Consider the following 12164-nt stretch of genomic DNA (forward strand, 5'->3'; position numbering starts at 1 on the left):
GACCTACTGGTTGTGTGTATGAACTGACATGTGACCTACTGGTTGTGTGTATAAACTGACATGTGACCTACTGGTTGTGTGTATGAACTGACATGGATGTGTAACTGATAGATACACACATACTACATGTTTATGTTTTTAAATGTAAATTGTAAAGTATTTTGTCTGTGTTGTCTTTTCCGTTACGTGTTGGAGCCCAGTAAGTCTAGCTGTCGACCATTGTCATAGTCTCCCAGTGTCTGGTGGAAAGCAGACTGAACCAGCTTTCCCTCTAGGATTGTTCCTGTGTGTAGCTGCATTACGTTTATTTTTTTATCCTGAAAATCTCTCCAGCCCTTAACAATGACAAGCATACCCATGACATGATGCAGCTACCGCTCTGATTGGATATATGGAGAGTGATACTCAGTAACGTGTTTTATTGGATTTGCCCCATACATAACACTTTGTATTCAGTCTTATTGCAAACAGGATGCATGGTTTGGAATGTATTCTGTACAGGCTTCCTTCTTTTCACTCTGTCATTTAGGTTAGTATTGTGGAGTAACTATAATGCTGTTGATCCATCCTCAGCTGTCTCCTATGACAGCCATTAAACTCTGTATCTGTTTTAATGTCACCATTGGCGTCATGGTGAAATCCCTGTTAGGAAGTTTAGGAAGGATGTATGTCTGTATCTTTGTAGTGACTGGGTGTACACCATCCAAAATGTAATTAATAACTTCATTTGAGGATGGTGGATATTCAATGTCTGTTTTTTTATTTTTACCCATCTACCAATAGGTGCCCTTCTTTGCGAGGCATTGGAAAATATCCCTGGTCTTTGTGGTTGAATCTGTGTTTGAAATTCACTGCTCGACTGAGGGACCTTACATATAATTGTATGTGTTGAGGTACAGAGATAAGGCAGCCATAAAAAAATAATGTGAGTCCATTCAACTTTGTTTTAAAGTCACTATTGGCCTCATTGTGAAATCCCTGAGGGGTTTTCTTCCTCTCCGGCAACTGAGTTAGGAAGGACGCCTGTATCCTTGTGTTGACTGGGTGTATTGAAACACCATCCAAACTGTAATTAATAACTTTACCATGCTCAAAGGGATATTCAGTGTCTGCTTTTTTAACCTGTTGGGGATAGGGGGCAGTATTTGCAGGCCGGATAAAAAACGTACCCGATTTAATCTGGTTACTACTCCTGCCCAGTAACTACAATATGCATATAATTTGATTTGGATAGAAAACACCATAAAGTTTCTAAAACTGTTTGAATGGTGTCTGTGAGTATAACAGAACTCATATGGCAGGCCAAAACCTGAGAAGATTCCAAACAGGAAGCGCTCTCTCTGACCATTTATTGGCCTTCTTGATCATCTCTAACCAAAACAGGGGATCTCTGCTGCATAACGTGACATTTTCTAACGCTCCCATAGGCTCTCAGAAGGCGCCAGAAAGATGAATGGTGGCTTTGCAGGCCCTGGCTGAAAAACATTAGCACATTTTGATAGTGGTCGATCTGAGGACAATGAGACTGGAGGCACGTGCACGAGCCGACACCATGTTTACTTTCTCTCTCTTTGAACGAAAACAACGACTCCCGGTCGGAATATTATCGCTTTTTTACGAGAAAAATAGCATAAAAATTGATTTTAAACAGCGGTTGACATGCTTCGAAGTACGGTAATGGAATATTTAGAATTTTTTTGTCACGAAACGCGTCGGGCGCATCACCCTTCTTTACCATTCGGATAGTGTCTTGAACGCACGAACAAAATGCCGCTATTTGGATATAACTATGGATTATCTGGGACCAAACCAACATTTTTTTATTGAAGTAGAAGTCCTGGGAGTGCATTCTGACGAAGAACAGCAAAGGTAATCAAACTTTTCTAATAGTAAATCGGAGTTTGGTGAGTACCACACTTGGTGGGTGTCAAAATAGCTAGCCTGTGATGGCTATCTACTCAGAATATTGCAAAATGTGCTTTCACCGAAAAGCTATTTTAAAATCGGACATAGCGAGTGCATAAAGGAGTTCTGTATCTATAATTCTTAAAATAATTGTTATGTTTTTTGTGAACGTTTATCGTGAGTAATTTACTAAATTCACCGGAAGTGTTCGGTGGGAATGCTAGTCACATGTTAGTCACATGCTAATGTAAAAAGCTGGTTTTTGATATAAATATGAACTTGATTGAACAAAACATGCATGTATTGTATAACATAATGTCCTAGGATTGTCATCTGATGAAGATCATCAAAGGTTAGTGCTGCATTTAGCTGTCTTCTGGGTTTTTGTGACATTATATGCTAGCTTGAAAAATGGGTGTCTGATTATTTCTGGCTGGGTACTCTGCTGACATAATCTAATGTTTTGCTTTCATTGTAAAGCCTTTTTGAAATCGGACAGTGTGGTTAGATTAACGAGAGTCTTGTCTTTAAAATGGTGTAAAATAGTCATATGTTTGAGAAATTGAAGTAATAGCATTTCTAAGGTATTTGAATATCGCGCCACGGGATTACACTGGCTGTTGAGTCCCATAGAGGTTAAATTTTTACCAATAGGTGCCATTTGTTGCAAGGTATTGGAAAACCTCCCTGGTCTTTGTGGTTGAATTTGTGTATAAAATTCACTGCTCGACTGAGGGACTTTACAGATAATTGTATGTGTGGGGGAACAGAGATGAGGTAGTTATTCAAAAATCATGTTAAACACTTATTAATATGACTAGTTAAGCACATTTTTACTCCTGAACATATTTAGGCTTGCCATAACAAAGTGGTTGAAAACTTATTGTCTCAAGACATTTCATCTTATTCTTCAAAATTTTTTTTTTATCAATTTTAAATTCAGGCTGTAACACATCAAAATGTTGAACAAGTCAAGAGATGTGAATACTTTCTGAAGACACTGTGGTTGTTCAAGGTTTTAATAACTTGTTTAATGTTGTTCCTGATATAAGTATAGATTAAAAATGTATATAGATTAAAGAACATCTAATAGGCTGTATCCCATTAGTGGATACTAACACAGCTATCGGGGCATATCTGCTCATTTTTACTAACAGAAGAGAACTTATGCAGTGGTTTAGAATAATTTACATTGTAGGTTAGGAGATCTACATTAAGTTTAGGAAAATAGTTAGGGTTTAGCTAAAATGGTAGAACTGTCCCGTACGCAAAATATCCAGCTATATCCAGGTCTGCCCTGAGAACAGTCTTGATTTCCAGTAATGCGATTCTGCAACTGGTGTCAGTGTTGTTTGGTTTTGTTCCTGTTCTTCCGGCAGGTTCTCCAGAGGATCCTGATCAGGAGCCCAGTAGAGAGCAAGACTCCTCCCCCGGCAGCCAGCAGCAGCAGCAGCACGTCCACAGAGTTGTAAGAGTACCAGGGCATCCTGTTGGCCGACGTACGGAGGTGAGACGCCCCCTTGTGTCGCATCACAAACTCCAACCAGAAGAGGGCCTTGTCCATGGGCTTGATGGGCTGGTCCCTGTGCAGGCGGGACAGCCTCTGCATGTTCTCCCTGTAGGGGGCGTGGGTGAGCACCTGGTTCAGAGCCTGCTGGAAATTGGGTCCGTTGAACATGGCCAGCTCCAGGATCTTGGCAGCGCCTCTCTCCTGCAGACGCAGAAGATTGTCATACTGGTCGAAGAACAGGGGTATCCCCAGAACTGGGGTGCCGTGGTAGATGGCCTCCTGGACCCCGTTGGTTCCTCCGTGAGCCACAAAGGCTCTGGTCTGGGGGTGACCCAGGAGGTCTTTCTGGGGCATCCAGTCCACCAGAAGGGTGTTGTTGCCCAGAGTGGAGGGCTTCTTGCCCCGGTGTCTCCAGATCACCTTAGATAGATGAAGAAGACATTAATTTCTGTTTAAATAACCTCTCTTTACATCACTTACATTGCAGGGAGCTTTACATATAAATGCTAATAATCAAAAACAATCAGGATACCTTCTGAGGCAGCTTGGCGAACACACTGGCAATCTGGTCTGTGATATCAACAGGAAGTGCATTGACAAGAGTCCCCAGAGACATGATGATCACCCCATGCTCCCCGGCACTCTGGACAAACTCCTCCAGCTCTGGAGGCAGGGGCTGGGCCGGCTTGCACTGGAACCCCCCCATGTAGATGACGTTGGGCATGGTGGGACGGGGGAAGTCAAACACAAAGTCAGACCTCATCAGCCAGATGTCAGATTCCTGGATCAGGGAGATGATGTCACAGCCCCCTTCAAAGTACTTGGCGCAAATTGCGTCATAACTTGGCCCAACCATGAACCTCTGCTGATACACGATGATGCTGTAGTGTAGCATGTTTTGGACCCTTTGGATGAAGGTCATCTTGTCAGTGAATCCAGACCCTGGGACCGGGATGTAGGACAGGGGAGAGGGGGCGATGGCAAAATGGCCCTCCCCACTGGTGATCCAACGGGCGTTGAGCACCACAGGCAGTTTGAGATAGTGGGCCATCAGCATCCCTCCAGCCATGGCAGGGTCGGTGAGCATCATGTCATATTGAGCGTCCTGGAGACTCTTCATCAGCTCCTTGTCGTCGAACATGCGAGCCAGCGTGTCGCAGGACAGGATGTGGGCTTCTTCTATCATGCTTAGGAACTCCTTGGTTAGTTGGAAGAACTTCAGCGCTGATACCCCCTCTATCTGAGCCTGAATAAAGATATTAAACAGAGATTGAATGCCTCTTTTACAAAATAAATGGCTGTCTGGCTGAATGGTTGATTGGCTGGTTTGCTGGCTGGATAGATTAATCAACCAATCAACCAATCAAAAAGACACATCAAACCTTCACGTGCTTCTTTAGGCACATTATGAAGGCATAACTTCAGGTTCTTCTGTAGGCACGTTATGAAGATATACCTTCAGGTACTTCTGTAGGCACGTTATGAAGACATACCTTCAGGTACTTCTGTAGGCACGTTATGAAGACATACCTTCATGTGCTTCTGTTTCTATGTTATGAAGATATATACCTTAAGGATCTTCTCTACTGTTGCTATGATATTAAGGCATAACTTCATGTGCTTCTGTATCTATGCTATGAAGATATATACCTTCAGGTTCTTCTCTACTGTAGCTACGTTACATCTACCTCAAAGTGCCTCTGTAGGAAGGTCTCGAAGAAGCTGTATAAGGATTCTTTCTCCTTGATGGTGATGGAGGTGTATAGAGGTGACTCCTCGGTGATGTACCAGCTGGTAGAGGGTCTGACCACTGTGATGGTGTGGCCTCTGGCATGGAGCTCCTCGATCAGTACCTACACATTGGTGACGTTAGTAAGCTCACAAAGGGGGCTGGTATTATATCAGAGGCATGTTGTAGAGAGCTGTCAACAATGTGCCTTTTTAAAAGGTATTAATCCTTTAAAAGGCATCAATCTAGGAAACATAAGAAAAACATTTGCATCAAAATCTTTCAGTTCAAGCTGGATATATCATGAGCTGGTCTTAATCCACCGCACCCGCCTAGGTCAGCCTTCCGCATCTGTGGTGGAAGTTGGCTGAGCTATAGCAGTGTTTGTCAGACCATGAGAGACATCCCGAAATCAGTCTTCTCACGAAAACGTCTGTAGGGTCCCAACGGTTTAACCTACAAACTAATATGACCTCTCTATGGAAAGATGACTCTCACAAACACGACGGTGTTCTCTGTTTTGCTCTACGACTCCCAGAAGTGTCACGGGACTCGTCTGAAGCTAACCCATACAAGCGAATGGAGGTATGAAGGTAATTTTGTGCCATCAAAAATAAGGGATTAAATATGTGTCCAAAAAAACGAACATAAGATATAAGACAGACACTTCAAAACCTTTTGTTTTTTGCTGTCTTTTTTCCAATGTCATTCAATGCATTTCAATGGGCTATAGTAGTTGAGCATTTTTCATGATTTTTTTTATACCTAAAGGGGTCCTATAATTCAACATCAATTAGCTAAATGATCCACAGTATGACCATCTTAAAACAATTCCATATGTTAGCACAGTATACACAGTAGTCTCATTGAGATGCAGGGTTCTTCAATTCTGGTCCTGGAGGGCCGAAACCCACTTTGGTGGTTGTGGTGAGGTGTGGCCTGATTAATATAGTTGAAATCATTATTTTGAAATCATCATTCAGAACACAGAACATCAATAATCAGAACACCATGCGGTAAATGCCCACTGGCAGAGGTGGCTTTAGTATTGAAAATCCGTACCTAAGTAAAAGTACTGTTACTTAAATTGTAATTTACTCAAATAAAAGTAAGAAACTACTCAAGTAAAAGTAAAAAAGTATCCGGTCAGAAAACTACTTTAGTACTAGTTACAAATTTAGTTTGGTAATTTTTTACACCTTATGGTATACTGTGTGCAAACAAAAACAGATTGATTTGACTCATAGTATTTTGACAGAAAAACATTAAAAACTATTCATAACTTGATATTTGTAGCAAGATGCCGTTGTGTTTGGCTAGCGGTGTTTCTGTAGCCTAGTGTACAGCCACTGGTGGAAAAAGTACTCACTTGTCATACTTAAGTAAAAGTAAAGATACCTTAATAGAAAATGACTCAAGTTAAAAGTAAAAGTCACCCGGCAAAATACTAGTTGAGTAAAAGTCTAAAAGTTTCTGTTTTTAAATGTACTTAAGTACAGTGGTGGAAAAAGTATTAAAATGTCGTACTTGAGTAAAATACAAAAATAAATGCTGTACATCAAATTTCTTATATTAAACAAGTGGAAAAAATGTATTTAAAATAAATGTACAGACAGCCATGGGCACACTCCAACACATAATTTACAAATGCAGAATTTTTTGTTTAGTGAGCGCTAGATCAGAGGCAGTAAGGATGACAATGGATTATATTGATAGGTGCCTGAATTGGACCATATTGCTGTCCTGCATGAGCATTCAAATATGTAACGAGTACTTTTAGGTGTCAGGGAAAATGTATGGTGTAAAAATTACATTATTTTCTTGAGGAATGTAGTGGCGTATAAGTAAAAGTTGTCAAAAAATCCAAATAGTAAAGTAAAGTATAGATACACACCAAAAGTACTTAAGTAGTACTCCAAACTATTTTTACTGTGTACAGCGACGTACATATGATGAGTTTTGACACAAATGATAAAGATATCATTATGCCAGGTAGGTTTACTTGGCAGTCAACATTTATTTGGGAAGTTTTTTTCTGGGAAAGCCTTAGAAAATCGAATTCAAACAGCGCAAGGTGACTGAATTGCGTATCACAAAGATTTGGTCCCGTTTGGTCCTGTGTCCCGTGTGGCTCAGTTGGTAGAGCATGGTGTTTGCAACGCCAGGGTTGTGGGTTCGATTCCCACGGGGGACCAGTACGGGAAATAATGTTTATGAAATGTATGCATTCACTACTGTAAGTCGCTCTGGATAAGAGCATCTGCTAAATGACAAAAAATGTAAAAACATTTTTTAACCAAGACTTCAGACCAAACTTTCTAAATACCTGGTTTAAATACACAATGTTGCCTTAACATTTACTGGTAGATATCATACATTCAAACATCTTTCCTACAGTCTTAGAAAAAGGGTTCCAAAAGGGTTCTTCGGCAGTCCCCATAGGAGCACCCTTTTTTTGTTTCCAGGTAGAACCCTTTTGGGTTCCATGTCGAACCCTCTGTAGAAAAAAATAGGTTCTACATGGAACCCAAAATGTTCTACCCGGAACCAAAAACGGTTCTTCAAAGTGTTCTCCTATTTTGACAGCCTGAAAAACCCCTTTAGGTTCTAGATAGCACCTTTTTTTCTAAGAGTGTACCAACCCGACCGCTGTTGTTCTTTTGTGAGCAGCTCCACGGACAACCAGTTGAGAGCTGCAGGCTCTTGCTGCCTGAGACAGCTTATTCCACTAAAGCTGTGTGCTCCTTCTGCCTGAGACAGCTTATTCCACTAAGGCTGTGTGCAGCACGCATGAGATTAATAATGTACATAACGAACTAATAGCTTGGGGAAGTCGTGTTATATAGCCTAGATTGAAAATAGCGTTATTACAAAATATATACAGTGCCAGTCAAAAGATTGGACACACCTACTCATTCAAGGGTTTTTCTTTATTTTTGCGATTCTCTATATTGTAGAATAATAGTGAAGACGTCAAAACTATGAAATAACACATATGGAATCATGTAGTAACCAAAAAAGTGTTAAACAAATCCAAATATATTTTACATTTGAGATTCTTCTAAGTAGCCACTTTTTGTCTTGATGACAGCTTTGCACACTCTTGGCATTTCTCTCAACCAGCTACATGAGGCAGTCACTTAGAATGCATAATTCATTTGTGAGTCCAAATTTTAGATTTTTGGTTCCAACTGCCGTGTCTTTGTTAGACACAGAGCAGGTGAACAGATGATCTCTGCATGTGTAATTCCCACCGTGAAGCATGGAGGAGGAGGTGTGATGGTCTGGGGGTGCTTTGCTGGTGACACTGTCTGTTATTTATTTAGAATTCAAGGCACACTTAAACAGCATGGCTACTACAGCATTCTGAAGCGATATGCCATCCCATCTGGTTTGAACTTAGTGGGACTTTCATTTGTTTTTCAACAGAACAATGACCCAACACACCTACAGACTGTGAAAGGGCTATTTGACCAAGAAGGAGAGTGATGGAGTGCTGCATCAGATGACCTGGCCTCAACAATCACCCAACCTAAACCCAATTGAGATTGTTTGGGAAGAGTTGGACCACAGAGTGAAGGAAAAGCAGCCAACAAGTGCTCAGCATATGTGGGAACTCCTTCAAGACTATTGGATAAGCATTCCTTATGAAGCTGGTTGAGAGAATGCCAAGTGTGTGCAAAGCTGTTATCAAGGCAAAGGGTGGATACTTTGAAAAATCAAAAATGTTAAATATATTGTGATTTTGTTTAACACTTTTTTGGTTACTACATAATTCCTTATGTGTTGTTTCATAGTTCTGATTTCTTCACTATTATTCTACAAAGTAGAAAATAGTAAAAATAAAGAAAAACCCTTGAATGAGAAGTTGTGTCCAAACTTCCAACTTCAACAGTACTGTATATATATGTATATATAAACTCAGCAAAAAAAGAAACGTCCCTTTTTCAGGACCCTGTCTTTCAAAGATAATTCGTAAAAATCAAAATATCTTCACAGATCTTCATTGTAAGGGGTTTAAACACTGTTTCCCATGCTTGTTCCATGAACCATAAACAATTAATGAACATGCACCTGTGGAACGGTCGTTAAAACACTGACAGCTTACAGACGGGAGGCAATTAAGGTCACAGTTATGAAAACTTAGGACACTAAAGAGGCCTTTCTACTGACTCTGAAAAACACTAGAAGAAAGATGCTCAGGGTCCCTGCTCGTCTGTGTGAACGTGCCTTAGGCATGCTGCAAGGAGGCATGGGGACTGGATATGTGGCCAGGGCAACAAATTGCAATGTCAGTACTGTGAGCGCCTAAGACAGCGCTACAGGGAGACAAGACGGACAGCTGATTGTCCTCGCATTGGCAGACCACGTGTAACAACACCTGCACTGGATCGGTACATCCAAACATCACACCTGTGGGAAAGGTTACAGGATGGCAACAACAACTGCCCGAGTTACACCAGGAATGCACAATCCCTCCATCAGTGCTCAGACTGTCCGCAATAGGCTGAGAGAGGCTGGACTGAGGGCTTGTAGGCCTGTTGTAAGGCATGTCCTCACCAGACATCACCGGCAACAACGTCGCCTATGGGTACAAACCCACCGTCGCTGGACCAGACAGGACTGTCAAAAAGTGCTCTTCACTGACGAGTTGATATTATGTCTCACCGGAGGTGATGGTCGGATTTGCGTTTATCGTTGAAGGAATGAGCGTTACACCGAGGCCTGTAATCTGGAGCAGGATCGATTTGGAGGTGGAGGGTCCGTCATGGTCTGGGGCGGTGTGTCACAGCATCATCGGACTGAGCTTGTTGTCATTGCAGGTAATCTCAACGCTGTGCGTTACAGGGAAGACATCCTCCTCCCTCATGTGATACCATTCCTGCAGGCTCATCCTGACATGACCCTCCATCATGACAATGCCACCAGCCATACTGCTCGTTCTGTGCATGATTTCCTGCAAGACAGGAATGTCAGTGTTCTGCCATGGCCAGCGAAGAGCCCGGATCTCAATCCCATTGAGCACGTCTGGGACCTGTTGGATCGGAGGGTGAGGGCTAGGGCCATTCCCCCCAGAAATGTCTGAGAACTTGCAGGTGCCTTGGTGGAAGAGGGGGTAAGATCTCACAGCAAGAACTGGCAAATCTGGTGCAGTCCATGAGGAGGAGATGCACTGCAGTACTTAATGCAGCTGGTGGCCACACCAGATACTGACTGTTACTTTTGATTTTGACCCCTCCTTTATTCAGGGACACAATATTCAATTTCTGTTAGTCACATGTCTGTGGAACTTGTTCAGTTTATGTCTCAGTTGTTGAATCTTGTTATGTTCATACAAATATTTACACATGTTAAGTTTGCTGAAAATAAACGCAGTTGACAGTGAGAGGACGTTTCTTTTTTTGCTGAATTTATATATGAATATATATAAATATGACTGACTGCCCAGAAAGTTTCCATTAACCTCCCCCGGCCAGCGGGCAGTCCTGTGTGTCGAGCCCTGCGACATAATATATAATAATATAAACCTATGTAACTGGAGTGATTTGGTAAAACGTAACTAAGTAAACAGTAAGTTGCAGTTCTTGACACACTCAAACAAGTGCGCCTGGCACCTACTGCCATACCCTGTTCAAGGGCACTTAAAAATGTTTTCTTACACTTTCACCCTCTGAATGGCACACATACACAATCCATGTCTCAATTGTCTCAAGGTTTAAAAATCCTTCTTTAACCTGTCTCCTCCCCTACACTGATTGAAGTGGATTTAACAGGTGACTTCAATAAGGAATCATATCTTTCACCTGGATTCACCTTGTCAGTCTATATCACGGAAAGAGCAGGTGTTCCTAATGTTTTGTTCACTCAGTGTATAATACGTCAAGACACAACTATGGAAACCAAATTCTATTAGCTTTCCAAAAATTCCCAGATTTTTCAGAAATCCTGATTGGATTCCCGAAATCAGAAGGGAATAGTCAGCAGGAAATCTTGGTAAAGTTAACAGAATGCTAGATACAACATTGAGCACCTTCATGTTGACCCAGTGGCTTCCATCGACAGGAAAGACCAGGACTTTTCCTCCATGGCAGGACGGTGCAGGAAGGAGAAGGAGAAATGACACCAGACTTAAAAACGAGAGGTTTCCCCAGGGAGAGCTGGAATGCATTGTGTCTAAACTGAAAGGAAAAAGAGGACAAAAGTCACTTGTTTTCAACTAGTCACCTCACGTAAAATACTTCATTGACCTGAAAGCCTATCAAGTCTTGCACTCATGCGACGTATAGTTAAATAACAGCTAATTAAGCTTCACCATTATGTTATCTACCTGTGTCAATAAGTTAGAGTGTATTGTCTGCACGGCTTAATAACACTATTACATAACAACAAACTACTTGAGTGTAGGTGAATAAGAACATGCATTAAGAGTTGTCTTACCGGTACTATAGACTCCACACAGCACTAACAACACTCTGCAGGGGACTGCAAACGGTTACATATCGGCTGTTCAATACTTTGAACTTTTGAAGGTTCATACTCCTCCTGATAGTACAGAAGTCCTGCTATAGCCCAGGTAGATGATTTACAAACAGATAGTGGTGCCTCACAAATTGCACTAGTTTTGTCCAGGGTCCTCAGGGCTCTGGTCAACAAAGTAGACTATTGTAGGGATTAGGATGCCATTTGGGATTCAACCACTACTTAGGCAATAACACTAGTGAGTTCAGGTAAAACACACCTGTCACATAACTAACCTTTCACCCAATTTAAGTGCCTACTTATCATTGATACAATCATTACCATATACGATTGTGGACCTCTCTAGTCTGACTCCAGGTAGTAGTTATGTACACTGCCTTCAGAAAGTATTCACTTGAATTTTTTAAAACATTTTGTTGTGTTACAGTCTGAATTTAACATGGATTGAATTGATATGCTTGTGTCTGGTTTACACACAATATTCCATAATGTCAAAGTGGAATTCTGTTTTTCAGATTTTTTTCTCTCCAAATGAATAAA

General features: G+C 41.4%; 1 protein-coding gene across 1 annotated transcript; it reads right to left on the bottom strand.

Moving 5' to 3' along the window:
- Positions 1–2908: 2908 nt before the first annotated feature.
- Positions 2909–11830, bottom strand: LOC106604038 (UDP-glucuronosyltransferase 2C1). The gene is made up of 5 exons (XM_014198379.2): positions 11583–11830; positions 11176–11323; positions 5104–5268; positions 3948–4661; positions 2909–3835 (listed from the first exon to the last, which is right to left on the bottom strand). Exons 2-5 carry the CDS (start codon positions 11311–11313, stop codon positions 3248–3250), a joined length of 1605 nt encoding a protein of 534 aa, XP_014053854.1. The 5' UTR covers positions 11314–11323; positions 11583–11830; the 3' UTR covers positions 2909–3247.
- Between the last annotated feature and the right edge of the window lie 334 nt (positions 11831–12164).

The sequence above is a fragment of the Salmo salar genome, chromosome ssa04 (genome assembly GCF_905237065.1).
Source record: "Salmo salar chromosome ssa04, Ssal_v3.1, whole genome shotgun sequence".
In the NCBI taxonomy this organism is placed as follows: Eukaryota; Metazoa; Chordata; class Actinopteri; order Salmoniformes; family Salmonidae; genus Salmo; species Salmo salar.